Source organism: Zootoca vivipara, chromosome 16 (assembly GCF_963506605.1).
Source record: "Zootoca vivipara chromosome 16, rZooViv1.1, whole genome shotgun sequence".
Taxonomy (NCBI): domain Eukaryota; kingdom Metazoa; phylum Chordata; class Lepidosauria; order Squamata; family Lacertidae; genus Zootoca; species Zootoca vivipara.
In genome coordinates, this window is record NC_083291.1 from 33,585,302 (window position 1) to 33,605,629 (window position 20,328).

Consider the following 20,328-nt stretch of genomic DNA (forward strand, 5'->3'; position numbering starts at 1 on the left):
GCCGATGGCTGGTGGCTGTTGTATTGTTGTCGTCTGTCTCGGGAGGCAATGGAGGAGTGCACCTTTGGCCTGCTCAATGCTTGCAGTGTCTGCTGTAGTTGTAGAGAGAAATGTTTTGTTGCAATTGTAGAGACGTTAAACAGCTGGGGAGGGAGGAAGAAAAAGCTTTTTTTTTTGTTGGCATTCGTATGTCCTGAAAGATGAAAAGCTGTTTTCTAACAGGCTGCAAATGCCAATAAGAGTGTTTCTTTGCTTTGGTATTACAGATAGTGTTCCATTTCAGCCAAAATGGTGCCTTTTCCTTTCAGAAGTTTGGCAGATGCAGCTATCTTTGCCCCATCTGGGAGGAAAGTGTCTATTGAATTTCTGCACAGCCTTCAAAGCAGGAAAGGATAAACCCTTAGCCAGTCACTGCCACAGCATACATTTAAAACATAAATTTAGGGTTTCCCCCAAAGAACTAGGGAACTGTAGATAGAAACAGGTTTGTCATCTTCTCTGTTTGACCAAGCAACACTGACTTGTGTCACTCCTCTAAACCTGCAAACAGAACAGCCATGTGCCATGGTTGGACTCCAACTCGAATGAGCCTGCCCTGCCCACCATGGCCAACAGTTAAATACTATGGGTTGCAGCGCATCAACATCTGGAAGGACACAGTTTCAATGCAGTATCGTTTTATACTTTGTGGGGGTGTGAGGGAATAAAATATGCCTGTAATGCAGCAAAAAGGGAAACTTAAACCAACACTTCCTTGCCTTTGAAACATGGCTCACGAAAGAAATCCAACCGGTGAGGCCCTCTGTGACCTTTCGGCTGTTCTGAATCCCCCCACTTTATTGTTTTATCCTTTTGTAAACCGCTTTTGATGTTGTTTGTCTTTTGCAATCAAGAGGAGGATAAAATTATATGAAACAAACAAATCAGCTGCTGTTGTGAGAAGGCGGGGGGGGGGCAGTTGAATTTCAAAGCACTGAAAACTGTTATTTCCCCCCCCCCGAGAAAAAAATTACACTCCTGTGTGATTACGCTTGTTCTTCTACCTGCGGATGAGGAGCTGGAATCTGCTGTCTTCCCACCTCGGACAATTTAATTTTATCGACCTGCCCCCCTACAGTACAGTACTGTACTGTAATCTCAAAATGGAGGCTCTCTAGCACATAAACTTCAAAAACTCTATGCTAAGCTCGTCACTTCCGCTTCTGGCCAACGCAGGAACTCCTTGTCGGTCTTTGCCGGGAACATGGCTCCCACCGTGGAGTCAGCGGCGGGTCCTGGGTCAGCGGCCGAGCTTCTGCTGCAAAGATTAGAGCTAGTAGGAGCGCAAGGTGAAGCGAGGCTCTGCAGCCTGGAGGCGGCTGCGGCGCTGGGCTTGGACCACCAAGTGCTGGTCGGGGCCGTGAAGAGCCTCCAGTCGTTGGGGGAGGTAAGTGGGCGTGGCGGTTTCTGGTCACGCCTCTGTGAGCCGTCGCGGGAGTGGCGTCATCCTTACCTGCGCCGATAGGGGCTGCCCTCGGAAGGAAGAGGGACGCTTCTGCGTACCTGAGGCGGGGCGGGGGGGGGAGACACGAGAACTGCGCATGCGTGTTGCCCTGTGTTATCTTGGTAGTAGAGCGGCGCTCCTTTAAGAAAATGACGGGGGGGGGAGCGTAGGATCCCCACAGAGTTATAAAAAGTGTAGATGCGCACACTCCTTTAATTCCTTTTTTGAATGGAGGGTGTGTGGACTTTGCTTTGTTTTAACATTTCCCTGAGGTGTGAAAGCGACATGATGGAGTATGATAACATATGACAAAGAAGGCATTGCTCCAATTTTTCTGGCTGATATGCTTGTTTTTCATGTGCAAGGATTAATGACTGATTGCATGGAAAATTAGTTGCCATGTGAACCCCTAGCTGCAGTCTGAAGTGATTTAGCACAGGCATACGTTAGCCCTTTCAGCAAAAACTAGAACTGGAGTGGGGTGGACTTCTACACAAACAAATATTCCAGGTGGACAGTTTGTAAGATAACGGGGGTCTTTCCAGATAGGATCACAGGTATTCAGTTGTCTTTCAAATACCGCCTTATAACTCTCCCTTTTTTCTGCTTCAAGATCCAGCCCCCACCTCCTTTCAGACACTTTCTACCCTTGCTGATGTTCTCAATCGTCCTCTCTAGGTGATTGAGGCCGAGCAATGCACATCCAAGAAGTGGGAGCTGACTCCTGAGGGCAAAGAAATTGTCCAGGAAGGGAGCCATGAAGTCCGAGTGTTTAACAGCATCCCCTCTGAAGGCCTGGTCCAGAGTGAGCTGATGGTAAAAGAAATGCCTGCCTTTTAGCCCCATACACTTAATTAAAACTAGAGCACTATGGGGGAAAGTAGTGGTCCTAGATAATCTACCCTGTTGCATCTGTTACATTTGCTGTGAGGTTGTCTTCCCTGTGGGCTTATTTGGTTACGTGGCTTTTGGATATCTGATAGGGTCACTTTTTGTTCTTTTCACTGTAGAAACTGCCAAGTGGAAAGGTGGGATTCAGCAAAGCAATGTCCAATAAGTGGATCCGGCTAGACAAGACCTCAGAAGGTGGACCCCGGATCTTCCGGGCGGTGGGTAATCCTTGCTCCTCATCAGTTTTGGTTTGTGAAGGGTTTGTGTCAGAAAAGGGGTTGGGCAGTGCAAATGAGTGTTGGCTTCAATCCAAGGATGTTGGGGTGGGGAAGACGGCACCAGGGCTCTGAAGTTTCCCTTTTCTTCTTCTAGGTGGAGACTGTGCAGGACGCTGTCAGAGAGAAACTGCTGCAGGTGGAGCAGGGTGAGGGTGACAAACTAGAAGAGAAGGACAGGAATGAACTGAAGAAGCGGAAACTCCTGGCAGAAGTGTGAGTTGAGCCTCTCTGCATCCCACTCTGCATGGAATGATCTATGTTTTCAAGACTAATTTCACTGGAACCCTTTTGCAGTAGAAATGTTCTACAGTCTCAGTGAGCAGATTGGTTCATTGTGCATTCTCAGGGTATCTGAGTGTGTGCCTGAACATTGGAAATAATAAACATTGAAATAGGCTGGGGCCTCATGAGCTATCACACAGAGATGGACCTCTTGGTATGCATGGTCTTGAAGTGACAACGTCATCTGCATGCATTTTTCCAAAGCAAGCTTTTGCAGTTTCTGGATTATGATGCCAAGTGCTGAAGAGATCCTGTTTGGAAAGTGCTTTGCAGTTACCTCATTTATTGTTGCTTGCATTGCCAGGAGGGAGCTGAGGCTGTGTGTGTGTGTGTCTGTCTGTCTGTCTGTCTGCTTGTGTCTCTGTCTGATTGGATCTATATCTGTGTTGGGATTTGATCCCACCTCTCTAGCATTTCATCCACTAGACTGCAGGACCTCTTGTTTACTGTGCTTGTTGTATTTCTAAACATGTTTATATTTGCTTTCAGGACCATTAAGACATACTGGATCAGTAAAGGAAATGCTTTCAGTACCACAGTTACCAAGCAGGAAACGGATCTCACTCCAGAGATGATTGCCAGGTAAGGAACTGTTCTAGTCCTTGTTTAAAGTCGGACTAACATGGGATCTGAGCTCTTTGTCTGATTTGGGTCTGTCTGTGTCTCTTAAAGTTGCCATTTTAGTTTGTTCTTGGGTTCTGGGTGTGAACCTTGGCTGTGAAATTGCTGGCTTCAAACCATAGAATCAAGATTCACCAAATACTCTGCTGTTGTGGGATTGCTGTCGTAGACATTAACAGTTTGTAATAAATCTCGGCAGAACTCCTGACTACTCTGCTTCCCATTACTTGTTGGTAACTGCCTTCTTTGCATTCCTAGTGTTATATGGAAGGTGATCTGAAAAGACCCGCAGCTCATTGCAAAGTTAACTTCTCCCCCTGTTTTCCCTACACTTGTTCCTAAACTTGCAGTGGCTCCTGGAAAGATTTGAAGTTCAAGGCGTATAACTTTGAGGCACTAGGCATTATGCCTGACAGCGGACATCTCCACCCACTCCTCAAGGTCCGCAGCCAGTTCCGACAGATCTTCCTTGAAATGGGGTGTGTACTTCAATGTTTGCAAAATATTGAGGTGTGTGGGAGTTAAAAGATGGTGATTGCGGGTGGTGAGATGTGTTCTACCATGCCATGTGCGTGGTACATGCCCATGAGGCCTGCACAGCTGGCTGCAGATTCAATACGCGCCTGTCTTGGGGATTCTGGCTTCTTTTCCTTGGAGGAGGCAGCGTATTGTAGCCCAAGCTTGAAGTCATGGCGCAGTCTGCTGAGGATACTGGGCTAGGATTTGTCATTTACCTGCCCATGCAGGCAACTCCATGTGACGAAGACTGTGCTGGCAAAGCACTGGGGTGGGAGCAAACCTTCCCCCACTGCTCTTCTAGGCTTGAGTACATCTTGATGTCCCTGCCCTGTGCCCATTGTCATTAGCCAGTCTTCTGTGATATGTTAACGGGGTGGGGTGGGGTAGACCTAATGCAATTAATGGGTCTAAATTAGTCATTTCAATTAATTAATTTCAGTAGACCAATCCTTGAATACAACTTTGCTTAATGGCTATGTGTTTCCCTTCTCAGTTTTACAGAAATGCCCACCAATAACTTCATTGAGAGCTCCTTCTGGAACTTTGACGCCCTCTTCCAGCCACAGCAGCATCCAGCTCGGGACCAGCACGACACCTTCTTCCTAAAGGGTCAGTCACACTGCTTGGGCCACACACGACCTTTGTATCCACTTTCATAGCTGGCAAAGAGGCTGTGGATCAGGATCTTGGGACAGCGTCCTTTTGGGGGCCAGTTGAGCTCCAAGTATCTAGCATATGTTCTTCTCGTTGGGTGCTTCATATCTTATGGGCTTTAGTGGAATGGCTACCTGTCCTCCTATGGATAGTGGGCAGTCCTCTCTTTATCTGGAGAGTAGTAAGGGGCTGACTCCAGCCTTTCTTTCTCTCTCTACTGGACCATCTGTGCTTTGCATGGAGCCCCACGTGCCTTCTTCCTTCTAGATCCTGCTGAAGCCATCGACTTCCCCATGGATTACCTGAAGAGGGTAAAGAGGGTTCATTCACAAGGAGGTTACGGCTCTCAGGGGTGAGACTCAACAGCAATTTTTTTGCAGTTGTTCTAGTGCTGGGCCTGGAAGTGCAAAAAGCAGGGGATGGTTGTGAAAAGCATCTCCGCACCAGTCAGCTCACATTGGTGTGCAATGCGTTGTACAGGAGAACAAATAGTTTGTTGCAGCAGCATATAGCATAGTGTTTTCTCCCATTCCCAAGCCTGGAGGGTGATGGGTGCACTTCTCTCTGTGACACTTGTGCTACAAGTTTAGGTGGAGAGGGGAGTTGATTGGCAGTTGCTGTCATCTGTGCCACGGTGCTCTTGGAAATAGCCATGGGGTCCATGTTCATTTGTAAACAGCAGAGGAGTTGGGATTTTGATTAGTAAGGAAGGGAAATCCCAAATCTCTATCATGTTGTTGTGAAATGGGAGACCCTTAAAAAACAACCGAAGTCTAGTAGGCAAACTTTATTTCTCTTAATTTTCCAAGCAATAGCACCCATCGCTCAGATGTTAACTGCCAGTCACACCCCACATCTCAATCTTTTCCTCCCAGGTACAGATATGAGTGGAAGCTGGAGGAGGCTCGGAAGAACCTCCTTCGGACGCACACCACAGCCGCCAGTGCTCGCATGCTCTATCAGCTGGCGCAGCAGGTAACTATCCAGTAAAAAACTCTTTCCTGCCTGGATGTATCCTAGCTATGAAGGCTGACAAAACAACAGGACATTGAAGAGTTTCCATATAAAGTAACGCCAGGCTTCATTTACCTAGGAACTGCCAGCTTGGAGCGGGGAGTTCAATTTCAATCAATAATAGTAATCTAAAGCTGGTAGGATAAAATGCTCTGAGGCTGGGATGGTCTGCCTGCTGAGACTGAAGTACTTGAACCAATCCGAAGTGTGGGACTGTGAAAACTGCTTCTTCTCCTGCAGGAGAAATTCAGCCCCGCCAAATACTTTTCCATCGACCGTGTCTTCAGGAACGAGACGCTCGACGCCACCCACCTGGCTGAGTTTCACCAGATTGAAGGGGTGGTAGCCGATTATGGCTTGACACTGGGCGACCTGATGGGTGTCCTGAAAGAGTTTTTCACCAAACTGGGTAAGAACTGTTGAATAAGAGGGAGGACACTGTGAACTCCAGTTGGGAAGCAGTCTGGCGGGCAACAGGCTCCTTCTCAGTTTTCAGGGACCAGCCTCCCAGCTCCATTCATCTCTCTCTCTCTTTCTCTGTGGCAGGAATCACCCAGCTGCGCTTCAAACCCGCTTACAATCCTTACACGGAGCCCAGCATGGAGGTGTTCAGCTACCACCAGGGTGAGTGCAGGAAGATAGCCATGTACCATTCTGTGGAACTGTGGCGCTGTGCCACAGGAGTCCTCCATGTCCCTGGCAGTATCTCTATGCTCCTGCCCTTGGGAATCAAAGCAAGTTCCCTAGTAGCTGAGCTGAGTAGCAGCCGGCATTACTGGCAGAACAGGTCAGGTACATCAAGGAAAGGCTGCAAATTGTGGGTGGCTTTTGAGGGAACAGGGCAAGCAGTCCGAGCACTCTGAACTCTACTTGCATTCTTACCTGTGAGAAATTTCAGTTTCCCACCTTTGCCAAGGAGGCAGCTGCACACTCAGTGCCTTAAGAAGGAATTCCAACCGCCCCTGAATTAGCCTTTCATAATCCCCTTATGACTCATGCAGTTGCAAAAATTCTTCACCCTGATAATGCGCTATAAATTAGGACACTTTTCCACTGTGTCAACAGTAGTCTGAGAGTATGCCACCTATTCATAGATAGGCGTTTCTATTTCTGGAGGTTCCATGTGTCCTCATATTTAAAGGACGTGCCCCGAACACCATGGCAGCCTCCCCAGCCCTTTATTTGAATTGCAAGGCTGATGCATTTGGTTTTACTTGAAATCAATACCTTCTTGCCTTTCAGGTTTAATCCTCATAATGCCCCTTTTCTCTATAAAACATGAGAATAATGAAGTCGGCGAATTGATAAAGGCAACAGAGAAGCAAATGGTCCTTAACCCTATTCTGGGGGTGGGGGAGAACCATTGGAAGAGAGATTGGGTGTGCAAAGCATCAACTAAAAATGTTTCCGTGTTTTAAAAGGTTCTCAAGCTTCCAAGCAGCAGGAGCCACAGAACTGAGGCACAGGCATAAAGAAGCCTCTATGTCCTCATTTTTGCTAGTATGGTGGTCTTTTATATTAGGGCCCAAACCATTTAGGACTTCAGACATCAACATCATCCTGAATTAGCTCACAAGGCCAGTGGCTCACAAGGGCATGACAGCACAGTGTTCACCCCTTGCCCCTTAGAGCTGCTGTCACAGCCTCACAAGTTGCAGTGGGCTCTAATAAGTCAGCTGAAATGATAATATGTAACAACACACTTTCCCTTGATTTGACCTGGGAAATCTGGCAGCCTGACACAAAAATACCTGTTTTGTGTTAGCACTTTTCTTTATTGGTAGGAGGTGTCCAGACCTCTGACTTGCCCTCTGCCCCAGGGTGTTGTTCAGATTGGACTCCAGCAATCCCAGAGCTTGGGCTCTGCCTTGGCATGTGGCTTTGCTGCCTACCCTGACCCATGTCACTAGCCTAACAATATAACTTTTCTTCCAGGATTAAAGAAGTGGGTGGAGGTGGGCAATTCAGGGGTCTTCCGCCCAGAGATGTTGCTCCCTATGGGTCTGCCTGATGGGGTGACCGTCATCGCCTGGGGCCTTTCTTTGGAACGGTAAGTGTTTTGGCTGGAATGTGTGCCCAGGTCAAGCAACCTTTTGCTATTGTGTCCTGTCCAGAAGCTCCCCAAGCCTGGGGGCTGCCTGTCTCTCTGTCAGGGACCAAGGACTAATGCATGTTGCACCTTTTTAAGAGTCTTAAGTCAGCAGAGGCTGGAACTAATCTCAATAAAGCTTCAGTCTACAAATTGGCACCTTCTGTCTCCCAAGACTATAAATCTCTGCCGTGCGGCTGCATGACCCAAAGCCATGTGCCTTCCTCGCCTCTGCAGGATTAAACCTCACTCACCTCCTTCCCCCAGACAGGCTGTTTTCCCAGATCAAGCTTGTGAGCATCAGCAGTGCTGTAGCCTGTGTGTTGGGCGACAGAAGTTGAGTCAAAGGGGTATCCCATATTTAGAATGCCAAAGGGTATGGGGGAAAGATCCATTTTTGGGATAGTTTGGACAAACCTATCCTGCTCTAGTTGTACTTTGCTGTGACTTTTTGCTATGGTCTAGTACATTAATACTATTTTTCAAATGTCTGTTTTGTGTTGTCGCCTTTTGAAAAATGCTAGGGACACGAAAGTGGTATGAACGGAGATTCCTCCCTCTTCTCTTTCAGGCCCACCATGATCAAGTATGGCATCAATAATATCCGGGAGCTGGTTGGTCACAAAGTCAATCTACAGATGGTTTATGACAGCCCGCTCTGCCGCTTGGATGCTTAGTCCACAGAAACTTTCCTCTCTTCAGAGACATCCCTATTTATTAGCACTGCTCCTTGTTGGAAAGCTGGGCTTTCAGGCTTCTATCCTCCACGCTTTTGGTTCCTTTGGGGGGAAGTGCCTGTCAAGCCAATCCGCTGTTTCGTATGGACGCTTTAGCCCCTACACGTTTTGGAGGGATCATGGGTGAATGGGTTCTCCCAATTTGTGTGGGGAATAAACTTGTAGCCCATGTTACATTCAGTAAAAGTGTCTCGACCCTGAGTCTGTGATTAGTGTAAATAGTCAGGAATAGCTGCAGTTCTGCTGATCTACTGATCTGTAGAGTATAGCTTGTCAGCTTTACCACCGTGGCCTGTGGGAAAGTAACATAGTTGGAAGGGGAACCTCTGTACCTTTCACCACCCTGGGGTATTTTTTAGGGGGAGGGATCTTTCTTTTGCATAGTGGGAACTGGCTTATAGGTGGGGTACGATTGCCACTTCTCCCCACCGCACAAAAAATCAGCATTTAAAAAAATTTCTGTGCCTTGAATTCTTTCCTCTATTTGCCTCCTTGTCAACCTTTCCTCTTCTCTTCCATTATAATCATTTTATTGTCTCTTCTTCATCCCCAATCCTTCTGTGTCTCATGCCCTCTTCAAAAGAACCCACAAGTAGGACTGCTGTTGATCTTAAAATGTTGTTAAACATTAGAACAAGAGAGGACAATGGGTTGGTTTTATGTTGACCGTTTTCCTACCAAAAGCTGTATTTTGGGAAGCCTAACGGTAAAGGTAAAGGGACCCTTGACCATTAGGTCCAGTCGTGACCAACTCTGGGGTTGCGGCGCTCATCTCACGTTATTGGCCGAGGGAGCTGGCATACAGCTTCCAGGTCATGTGGCCAGCATGACAAAGCCGCTTCTGGAGAACCAGAGCAGCACATGGAAACACCATTTACCTTCCCGCTGTAGCAGTACCTATTTATCTACTTGCATTTTGATGTGCTTTCAAACTGCTAGGTTGGCAGGAGCTGGGACCGAGCAACAGGAGCTCACCCCGTCGCGGGAATTCGAACCGCCGACCTTCTGATCGGCAAGCCTTGGGCTCTGTGGTTTAACCCACAGCGCCACCCATGTCCCTTCCTGGGAGGGAAGCCTGGTAGGAGGCAAATGTTGGAAAGGACTCGGTATATACACATTTCGATATCCTGATTTCCAGCTGTCTCTACAAGCAGGTGTCAGATAAAGCACACACACAATTTGAGGGGGGGAGTGTAAAGCAGAATCTGGGCTACAGCTACTAAGGGGAAGATCTGCAAAGAAGGAAAGTTCATGTTCTACAGCTTGGGGAGTTCTGCTAAAACTTTGTTCATATTCAAGCTCTCAAAAAGGAGCTGAGACACACTCACCCCCTTGCTCACAAACAAAACAAAGACCACCACAGCTAACCACAAAGGAACAACCATATCCTAGGCCAACCCCAGCACCTCTCACCAACAAAGGAAAACAAGCGAACAACAGAGAACCTATGCAAATGTCGCTGACAAGAAAAAACCCACCCCACCCACCCTCCCCCCACCCACTATCCTTCCCCTCCCCTCACCAATGTCTCAACAAACAAAACTGAGATTGTAACAATCTTAAGAGAGACATTGCTCTCATCTCTGTAAACCAAGAAAATCCTTAATAAAAATGCTTTAAAAAAAAAAAAAAAAAGGAGCTGAGACCATGACTAGGCCGAGTGCCAAATGAGGAAGGATAGTCACTACCTCTGTCATATTAACTACTTGTCATAATGGCAGCATTCAGCAATTGGAGACAAGAGCCCACAAGGAGTACAGGTTTAATTACTTTATTGTACAAAAAAGCCCCTTTTTTGAAATGCCAGAGCTGTGTGAGTAGCCTTTGCCCTCCCCAGACTCTGGATGTTCCACCCCATGGAGTAAAATATCACAAGGCTGAAGCAGTGTTCAACAACCAAGTGGTTCCAGATCCTTGTTTCCTAGGTTCTGCCTGCAGGTACCATTTTAGAGCCCAGCCCTTCCTCTCGCAGTCTAGACAAAAGCCTCTTAGGCCCAGAGCAGTAGTCTGGTTCATGAAGCTGGTTGGGCGAGTTTCCAATGATTCTCCAGTTCAGTCTTCTTAGGAAGAAAAAGGAGGAGAGGCCACTGGCTATAAAACTAAAAAATAATAATAATAATAATAATCATGGAAGTTGAATCCATGGCGCCAGAGAAGCAGAGTCCCAGAAGTTGAGGAGCAAGACAGTGTTGCCATGAGAAGGCGGGACGACTGCTTCAGAACAGGCCGGTGCTTCTTTACGTGGTCTGCCTCCTTCCTTGGGCTCTTTTTGCTGGTCTGCCATGCCCGTTTTCTCCCATTCGAGTCAGGAAGCCAAGAACTCCGCTCTCCTTTTCCGCAAGGCTGTGCTGCCTGCTCTTCCACGGTCATTATGTCACCTCTAATGTTATATGAGCCTCCTCCTGGTGGTGTGTTGAGCAGCTGCAAGTGCGGGCCTTGGCCAAGAGGGAGGGCTGGAAACCTGTAAGAGGTGGGGGCTCGGGCTCCTCATCCTCGGGCTCCTCAGGCTGTGGCCCCAGCAAGCAATCTAGAGGGAGAAATTAAAGGGGGCACATGAAACTGCCATCTACAGTCACTTTATCAGGGAGGGGGATGTGTTTCAGCGCTGTACCGTCAGCCAAGTTGTATTTCCCTGATTTGCTATCCAAGATCCATTTTTAAAAGGTGCCAGGGAGTGAGCCTGAGTCTTTGTGCCTATTGAATCATCCTATTCCCCTAAAGGCAAATGTCTCCAAAGCTGCCATCCTGTGTTTTCCCTTCCTTAGCGTTGCAGTGGAGGAATCTTGAGCACCACTAAGAAAATGGCTGGACTAGTGTTCTGCATTGCAACCTTTGTTGTTGTTTAGTCGTTTAGTCGTGTCCGACTCTTCGTGACCCCATGGACCAGAGCACGCCAGGCACTCCTGTCTTCCACTGCCTCCCCCTGTTTGGTCAAACCTTACCTGCTGATTTATTATAAATGGAATGCAGATTCTAACAAAACAGGTGCCTGCTATGGATAGGTACTGCCCTGTTTTCATCTGACTCTGTATAAGATGGGGTTCTGCATTCTCCATGGAGCAGCAGGGTGTGGGGAGAACATCTCTCCTCCCCCCCCCCAACTCTATTAATCAACTTGAGCACATGGCCTCTAGCAATAAGCGTGATGGACTGCCACACAATATAACGGATGTGCTTTGATACAATACAAATATAAGGGCAAGCAGTTTAGAGTTGGTAATGGCAAGTGAATGGAGACAAGCTAACTCAGCTCACATCGATGGTACCCTGCAGTGTTGGCTTTAAATAAGTGTTCAATTATAGAACAAGATAATGCAAAATAGTACTTAAAGTCTGTGCCATGTCTGGGGATAGTGGTGTTACTATGCCCAAGTGGTTTTTTTTCTTTCTTTTAAGGTGTAGGTCAGATTTATGCTGTGGTGGTATATAGCCATATTACGCTATGCTTTGTAGCACATATCTAGTAATGGAAGCACTTTCCAACCCCATATATTTTCTGCAAGTAAAGGATCCCTGGACAGTTAAGTCCAGTCAAAGGTGACTATGGGGTTGCAGCGCTCATCTCACCAGCGTTCGTCCACAGACAGCTTTCTGGGTCATGTATAAGATGGAGGACCTTAAGGTCCACAAACAACAATACTCTGGAGATCCCGAGCCATAAGGTGGCTAGATTGGCCTCTACTAGAACCAGGGCCTTTTCAGTATTGCCCCCAACTTGGTGGAACGCTCTTTCCCAGGAGACCAGTGCCCTGCGGGATTTGTCATCTTTCCGCAGGGCCTGCAAGACAGAGCTGTTCCGCCTGGCCTTTGGGTTGGACTTAGCCTGACCCCTGTGTTTTCCTCCCTCATGGCCTGGATTTATGGACTACTTGAAATGAGGCTGCATTTTAAATTTTAATACTGTATTTTAATCTGTAATTTAATTAATTGTTTTTATGTTCTATTGTGGTTTTGTTGGTGTGAGCCGCCCTGAGCCCGGTTTTTGACTGGGGAGGGCGGGGTATAAATAAAAATTTATTATTATTATTATTATGTGGCCTGCATGACTAAACCGCTTCTGGCACAATGGAACACCGTGACTGAAGCCAGAGTGCATGAAAATGTTGTTTACCTTCCCACCACAGCAGTACTTATTTATCTACTTGCACTGGCATGCTTTCAAACTGCTAGGTTGACAGGAGCTGGGACAGAGCAACGGGAGCTCACCCCATTGTGGAGATTTGAACTGCCAACCTTCCAATTGGCAAGCCCAAGAGGCTCAGTGGTTTAGAGTAGACCACAGCGCCACCCGCATCCCTACTTTCTGCAAGTAGAAGGGCTGTAGGGGAGGTGGTCACAGTATCCATACATTCCTAGTGTTAAACATCTGTCATTGCAGCTCCCCCTCTCTCCTATCCCAACTAAAGAGCCCTATAGAGATGGGAATTGTGTTACGAAGCTGGTCCCACCAGAAAACATTTTAATAGGATGATCGTAACTCTAATCACTAACCTTCAGACCTCAGGACTACAACCAGGTTGTGTAGCATTTCCCTGTGCAAAACATTCTCACGTCTTGGAATCAAGCACATTAATCACACTGAAATAGGTAGGTAATGAGTTTTTTGTTTTTCTAACAGTCATAAAAGGCTGGGCTGTGTGTATATTGCACACTACAGGAGCATAGGCAAAACACAGAGTATGGTACAGAGCTCAAAGTTAGTTTCTTCACAATTTCCATTCAAAAATGTTTCTAGCCCTGGTAGCTAGAAAGCATCTCAACAGTGTCTGCTTGGAAAAAACCAAAATGTGTGAATAAGATTTACAGAAATAAACCTTAGTAATTGGGATCATAATCCTGAGAAGGCAGCCCATCTAACCCTAAACTACTACTGCCTTCTTCAGGAGAAGAAAAGACTAAGGCGTAAACCTTACACAAATCCAGAGTGGAGTCCCTAAGACAGCTGGATGGCACCTTGTATGCTTTCTTCCAGCAATTCCTGCAGCCAAGTTGGTGCCAGACATCTTGCTCTGCTTTCTATTGGACCACATCAGTGATGCTGAAAAGAGGGTCTTGTTGTCTGGGCAGTCCAGGACCTCCATACACACTACCCAGGCTTGTGTCCCAGGGAGGTCACTAGAGCGCTGCTAACACAAAGGTTTGACTGCACATCCGGAGGTGCACTCCATTGTCTCTTGAGACAGATGGATGCCAACACAGAGTGTGGTTTGTGTCCTGTATTTCTCAGTGTCCATTCTCATGGCTAGTAAACCAGAAAAAAATTGGGCAAAGCTTGAGAAGTCTGCATAATTATGCAGGTCACAGAATTCAGCTTTTCTTGGTGCAAATTGTTGTGGGGGTTTTTTTTAAGCACTGAATGCTACAAAGGGCATAGTTTATTGTACATCACTGCTGCTGTCACCTGCCACACTCACCTGCCAGATCATGTGCCAGGTCTTTGATCAGGTGACCGACAATGGCATAGGCCACACTCACCACCACCATCACAGCCATGATCATGTAGACCACAGCTTTGGGCAATGGAATAAGGTCATAGGCAGCTGGCTGGTATTCACTGTAAAGAGGGCTCTCATTGGAGGAAGAGGGTTGAGAAAGTAGTGCCAAGGTCTCGGTGCGATTTGAGGTGCTCATGTTCATGGGCCACATTTGAGAGGGGAGAGCCATGTTCTGATATTGTGGAGCCTTGTTGCCTGGTGGATAAGTGCCTGCAGGGACAGGGAGAGTCTGAAACACAAGAGGAAGATACTTTGGTTAGTTAGGGGCCCATCATGAGCCCTGTCCTGATGCCATTTGCAAATGACTTATACTTGCTCTTACAGCCAGATTTGCAGTGGTATTGAAGAAGAGGGGGTTGCCTTACCATGCAGGGTTTTTTGTTGGGGGTATGGAGGACGGGTGGCAGCAGCAGCAAGGAAACCATTGATCAGCACCCCCTGTGGTATTCCCAAAGGGTAAAGGTAAAGGGACCCCTGACCATTAGGTCCAGTCGTGACCGACTCTGGGGTTGCACGCTCATCTCGCATTATTGGCCGAGGGAGCCGGCGTACAGCTTCCAGGTCACGTGGCCAGCATGACAAAGCCACTTCTGGCAAACCAGAGCAGCACATGGAAACACTGTTTACCTTCCCGCTATAGCGGTTCCTATTTATCTACTTGCATTTTGATGTGCTTTCAAACTGCTAGGTTGGCAGGAGCTGGGACCAAGCAACAGGAGCTCACCCCGTCACAGGGATTCGAGCCGCCGACCTTCTGATCAGCAAGCCCTAGGCTCAGAAATCAGTTTGTTTGGCTCACTGTTTGTTTGACACCAGCCAACAGGTTTCTTAGCATCCTACTGCAGGAACACTGGACTTAAAAAAGAGAGTAATGTTTCCTAGCAGCTGCTGCTTTAAGAGTTTTTGCTATTTTGGGCACAGTAACAGCTTTGGAAGTGACAATTTAGATTGGGGAAATGGCACTGGGGTTGGGGAGAGTTAAAAACCAATGATGGTTCTCCAATGTTTGTGCATATGGAATCTTTTCAAAAACAGTGTGAAGTAGTACTGTCTGGACACAGGTTTACCACCTCAGTGAGGACTAAGCTCTAGGTATGGTAAGAGGTTGTTTGCATAAAAGTCCAGTATGCCAGATCCTGTCAAATCTTGACAGAACTTGTAGTTTCATTCCCGTCTATCTTCATCCATTTATTTAGAATGCTGCTTTCCCCCATCCTTTTCTACCTTTTATTTTAAATATTCTATACCGCTTCTCATTTGAAAATCACAAAGCTTTGTATAGCACCAAGTAAATAATACAGTAAAACCAACACCTATACATGTCCACACCTATATGGATAACATAACAAGTTATCCAGGCAGTTCCTTGAGTCTTCTGCTCCAAATAACTAATCCTATTTCCCTCCCTAACCATTAGAACAGAGACAGGTCATTTCCCCCCTCAAAATTCCAAAATCCTTTTTTATGCCAAGCACTCAAATATTATCATATAAATAAATATTCAACAGAAATTGAAAATTTACTAGGAGCCCTACAAATGGGTTACATCAGCATTTACCAGCTTTCAGCATTAGAATTCCCTATTTTAACTTGGCAAATAAGGATATTTTTGTTTTGTTTAGCAATTTCAGGTTATGATGCTACAAGTGCTGCACTACCAAGAAAAACTACCTGACAAACTTCCCCATAACCTACAGAAAGCAATTGACTTGATCTTCTAGTGGTGACAGGTTGGCCATTGCCAGGTTACATCACCCTGCTGCCATCAGTATGTTGCTGGAATACAACTGCCATGCCTCAGCACTGGCCATGGTTTCTGGGACTGATGGGAGATAGAGCCCCTGAAAGGCCACTGGATAACATCTGAAAGGCCACTGGTTCCCGACTTCAAGCAGAGGTGGAGTCTTAGTACTGTCAAGGAGGATGCTCCAGGCAGATCCCAGTTCTACTTTAAGAAGGGGGTTCATAGGCCATTTTATCCCCCATAAATTTGTCTCTTTTGTGGCAATCCCACAAGCTTCTCCCAGCCTTTAAATCACAGGATGGGAGTGTTCCTCAAGCAGGGTGGCAGGAAAATTAAACAAATGGGCAATTGCATCTTACCACACATGCTCAAAAGCCAAAAGGGAAGGCAAACCTGTTGCAAATAATTCCTTCTTTATCCCAAATACAGTCAGGAGAGTTCCTCTTGTGCCTTTCTAAATAACACTCCCACCAGAGTCACACCCATTTAAGTAAGGTGCAAAAAATGCTACTAAGCATGTATTGCAGGACTTCAAAGCATAATCTTTGCAAACGGATCCGTGTAAATTAGCATAATATTTGCAAACAGATCCATTAAGTAGGCTACTATTTTCATATTGCTGCAAAGAAGAGATTTTAATGAGGTTTTGCATGCTGTACTTTTTGCTGCTCTGTTAACACCCTTAGTACAAAGGCAAAAGCTCTGACCTTAAATAGGTTGTCAGCATTTTGCGTAGTATGAATGGGCTGGAGTTTCAGCCCATGTGTTTTCAACCTCCTGTTTCATAATAAATCTATCCCGGTGTGCTCCTTTACTGACCTCCTACTATGTATATTCACCAACTAGCAAAATGTCCTCTGTGGGAGGATGACTGGGAGATGGGCACTAGCAGCTTTGTCAATGATTGGTACTGGCATCCACTTCTACAATTTTAAACAGGAGTTCCCAAACTAAGGCCCGGGGGCCGGGTGCGGCCCGATCGCCTTCTAAATCCGGCCCGCGGACGGTCCGGGAATCAGCATGTTTTTACATGAGAATATGTCATTATATTTAAAATGCATCTCTGGGTTATTTGTGGGCCTGCCTGGTGTTTTTACATGAGTAGAATGTGTCCTTTTATTTAAAATGCATCTCTGGGTTATTTGTGGGGCATAGGAATTCGTTCATTATTATTTTTTTCAAAATATAGTCCGGCCCACCACATGGTCTGAGGGACAGTGGACCGGCCCCCTGCTGAAAAAGTTTGCTGACCCCTGATTATAAAGTTTGTAGCTGGAGGGAGCAAAATTAATTGTAAAGATGTGGCAATATGAAGTCAGAATGGGGTACTAGTTCTTTCCACAAAACCTTCCTGAATAATCAGCAAAGGATCTTATGGCACCTTGCAGAGTTACATTTCATTAAGGCATAAAGCATTCCTAGACTAGACAGTTGTCAGATGCAGATATGGTGCATAGTAAAGAGGTGCAGAGTTGTTAACTAGTGAGGTCAGAAATAAATTTAAAGCAAAAAGTACAGATAGTGACAATTCAGTTTGATTTATAATGTCTCAGTAATAGGAGTCCTAAGACAAAGCCATGTGTGCAACAGCAAACTGGAAGTCTGCTCTATCTCTGTGCTCGTTCTGGGTTATTGATGTTTGCTAATGCTGCAAGTTAGTCAGCATAGCAGGATTGCTGTAAAAATTACACCTTCAGATTTCATTGTAGCCATACAATACAGTTCAATAATCTTAATAGTTAAGACTCCTGTAGAAGCACTTCTTGCCAATTCAAAGAAAGCAGCAATATTTGACTGGGCAGAACAAAAGTCAAACAGTAGCGAATCGATGTCCGAGCTATGATGGCCTTTTAAATCTTTTCCTTTAACACTTGGAATGTTTCAGAATGCAGTTCTAAAACGGATATAGTTTTAGCTGTGTGGTATATTTACCTTTTTAATGCTTCTTTTTAGAATTGTATATTGAGTTTTATTGTTTTTATTATATGACAGGTTCTTGGCTGTTGGGCAACTAATAAACATGGTAAAGGGAAAGGGATAGGGACCCCTGACCATTAGGTCCAGTTGTGACCAACTCTGGGGTTGCGGCGTTCAGCTCGCGTTATTGGCCAAGGGAGCCGGCGTACAGCTTCCAGGTCATGTGGCCAGCATGACAAAGCCGCTTCTGGCGAACCAGAGCAGCACACGGAAACACTGTTTACCTTCCCGCTGTAGGTACCTATTTATCTACTTGCACTTTGACGTGCTTTAGAACTGCTAGGTTGGCATGAGCTGGGACCGAGCAACGGGAGCTTACCCCATCGCGGGGATTCGAAACGCCGACCTTCTGATCGGCAAGCCCTATGCTCTGTGGTTTAACACACAGCGCCACCCGTGTGGTAATAATAATAATAAAGCTTTTATAAATTTTATAACTGTGTACCCAAGCCATAGGCCAGGAACTTTCCCAGAAATCTGGCAGAGGTGTGGGAGCTCACCACAAGGAAGGAGGTCCCATGTCTATATTGTTAGAAGTGTGCATCAATAGGAATGCGGACATGCAAGACAGCATAGCACATTAATACATCAGTATCAATGAGTGACCTTCCCATTGCCTTCCAAAGTTTTTTTTTAAAAAAAAAAAACACCAGTTAGGACTCTTCACCCAACTAGGGCCATTGCTACCACCTAGGATCCAGGAAAGTGCAGCTTTTCAAAGCCTTGTAATGAGTCCAAAAATGCATTTTAGCTACGCAGCTATTAAGGATACCAGAGCCTTAGTTCATCGCACTAGCATGGCAAATGGGAACTAGACAGTTGCACTGTATTTTAAAAGTCAGAAAGGTTCTCACTTCACAGAAACTTCATGATTTTGTCCAACAACTTGCTGAAATGAAAGATTGTGTAAAAGAGCACCCTGTCCCTTAGAAAGGAATATTGTTTCTATTTTGAATATTGGAAAAGCAAGGCAGGAAAAGAGAGTGGTTTGCCCCTAATCCAGGCATGCCTAAAGTCCGTTTTGGGGACCTAATCCAGCCTACTGGTCGGTTTAATCCAGCCCCTGTGGCAGTTTATTTCCTGGGTTAAAAGCCTAAAAAACCTCAACAACTTAAATCCTAAAAAAAGCTCTACAACTTCAACCCTAAAAAAAGGTCAACAACTTCAGTTTTCCCTTTGGCCAGCCTTCACGGCCCTTCACTTCATCAAATCTGGTCCTCTTTGAAAAAAGTTTGGACACCACTGCATAGTAAGAATTTCATTCAGGTTTTTTCAGCCTGACGTAGAAGTGGCATATTAAAACTACGGTAATAAATACAATGCATCATAAGTCTTTTTTGTTAAATGCACTTTGCCACAGGAATCTTATTTCTTCCTACATACAAGAGACTACCATGGCTACCCAACCAGATTAATCAATAGGAAATGATGCTGCCTCCTCCAATCGGGTATAACAGTTGTTGGTACTGAGCAGCACTTAATTTATAAGGGGGGGAAAGAAAGGTAGAAAGACACAATTGAGAAAATAATTCAAAATTTAAAAGCAATAAAGTCATTTGTGGGAAAAGTTGCCTCCTCGCCTTCCTAGCTAATTCCAATGAGGGTTACTGAGCAAAGGCTTTGTGGAATCCTGTTACTTGCTCCTAAGCCTTCCAAGAAGTTATTAAGATTTACAAGGCTTAAAATAACTGCTCTTTTGTTTGGTTGTTTTCCCACTAGCCTGCCTCTGCAGTTATGGCTTGAAAGGGGGGGGGATGCACACACAAAAACCACTATCATTAAATTGTTAGTGCCAGTTATGAGTGGCTCTGGGGTGCATCAGTTTATAGCTAGACACAGAGACAGAAGGCAAAGTACATCAGAAGGGACGATTTGGCATCAGCTCCTGTTATATGACTCTCTGGCCTCCCTATAAAGCCAGCATTAAACCCAGGGGTCTTGTATCAATTTAACACTTTCCAACCTTTAACACTTTCCACTGGTGCTGCAAAGGGAATTCTGGTGGGTACTGCTGCTTATTAAGTGAAGAATGACAGAAACTAACATCATTTTCCTGCACAGTTATTAAAAGCTTCCTTCTAGTTTCCACATACCCCTCCCCATCTTTTACCTGGGTGGTGATGTTGGATTTTATGTTCTCGTCCCCTGCTTTGATGGCGCATCTGCTTCTTTGCAAGTTTGGCAGGCAGCAGCTGAGAAGAAGGCAGTTCTGAGCTCCTCTGGTTTCAGGACTCCGATCAAGAAGCACAACAAATAGATTAGCAGCTGCAGTCACTGCCCAGCCCGCTGCTTTGAAAAGTGCAGAGAGCACTTGCCAGGGAAGCCCAGGGGAAAGACTCCGCCCACTCAAGTGATGTCACAGAATGGTTTCCTGTCTGATTGGATCTCATTTTGGGCTTTTGAATGCACAGCTGGTGATAGCAGCACAGTAGTATATTTATTTCAGTCAATGACCAGTAGAGAAGAGCCTAGGATACAAGATAAGAATAGTCAACTGAACACACACCTCCTAAATGTACAGTAGTGGCTTAAAGGAGTTACAAC

The 20,328-nt window shown here is 45.9% G+C and overlaps 2 protein-coding genes across 2 annotated transcripts; one reads left to right on the forward strand and one right to left on the reverse strand.

The window, feature by feature from the left end:
* The first annotated feature begins 1,211 nt into the window (after positions 1–1,211).
* On the forward strand, positions 1,212–8,769 carry FARSA (phenylalanyl-tRNA synthetase subunit alpha). Its single transcript, XM_035097169.2, has 13 exons — positions 1,212–1,426; positions 2,162–2,299; positions 2,494–2,592; positions 2,747–2,865; positions 3,424–3,516; positions 3,906–4,034; positions 4,568–4,683; positions 4,996–5,080; positions 5,604–5,703; positions 5,983–6,151; positions 6,289–6,366; positions 7,678–7,792; positions 8,403–8,769. The coding sequence occupies exons 1-13, from the start codon at positions 1,244–1,246 to the stop codon at positions 8,506–8,508; spliced, it is 1,530 nt and encodes a 509-aa protein (XP_034953060.1). The 5' UTR covers positions 1,212–1,243; the 3' UTR covers positions 8,509–8,769.
* A 1,913-nt stretch (positions 8,770–10,682) lies between these two features.
* On the reverse strand, positions 10,683–20,058 carry LOC132591251 (small integral membrane protein 44-like). Its single transcript, XM_060268920.1, has 3 exons — positions 19,895–20,058; positions 13,983–14,292; positions 10,683–11,095 (listed from the first exon to the last, which is right to left on the reverse strand). The coding sequence occupies exons 2-3, from the start codon at positions 14,230–14,232 to the stop codon at positions 10,938–10,940; spliced, it is 408 nt and encodes a 135-aa protein (XP_060124903.1). The 5' UTR covers positions 14,233–14,292; positions 19,895–20,058; the 3' UTR covers positions 10,683–10,937.
* Between the last annotated feature and the right edge of the window lie 270 nt (positions 20,059–20,328).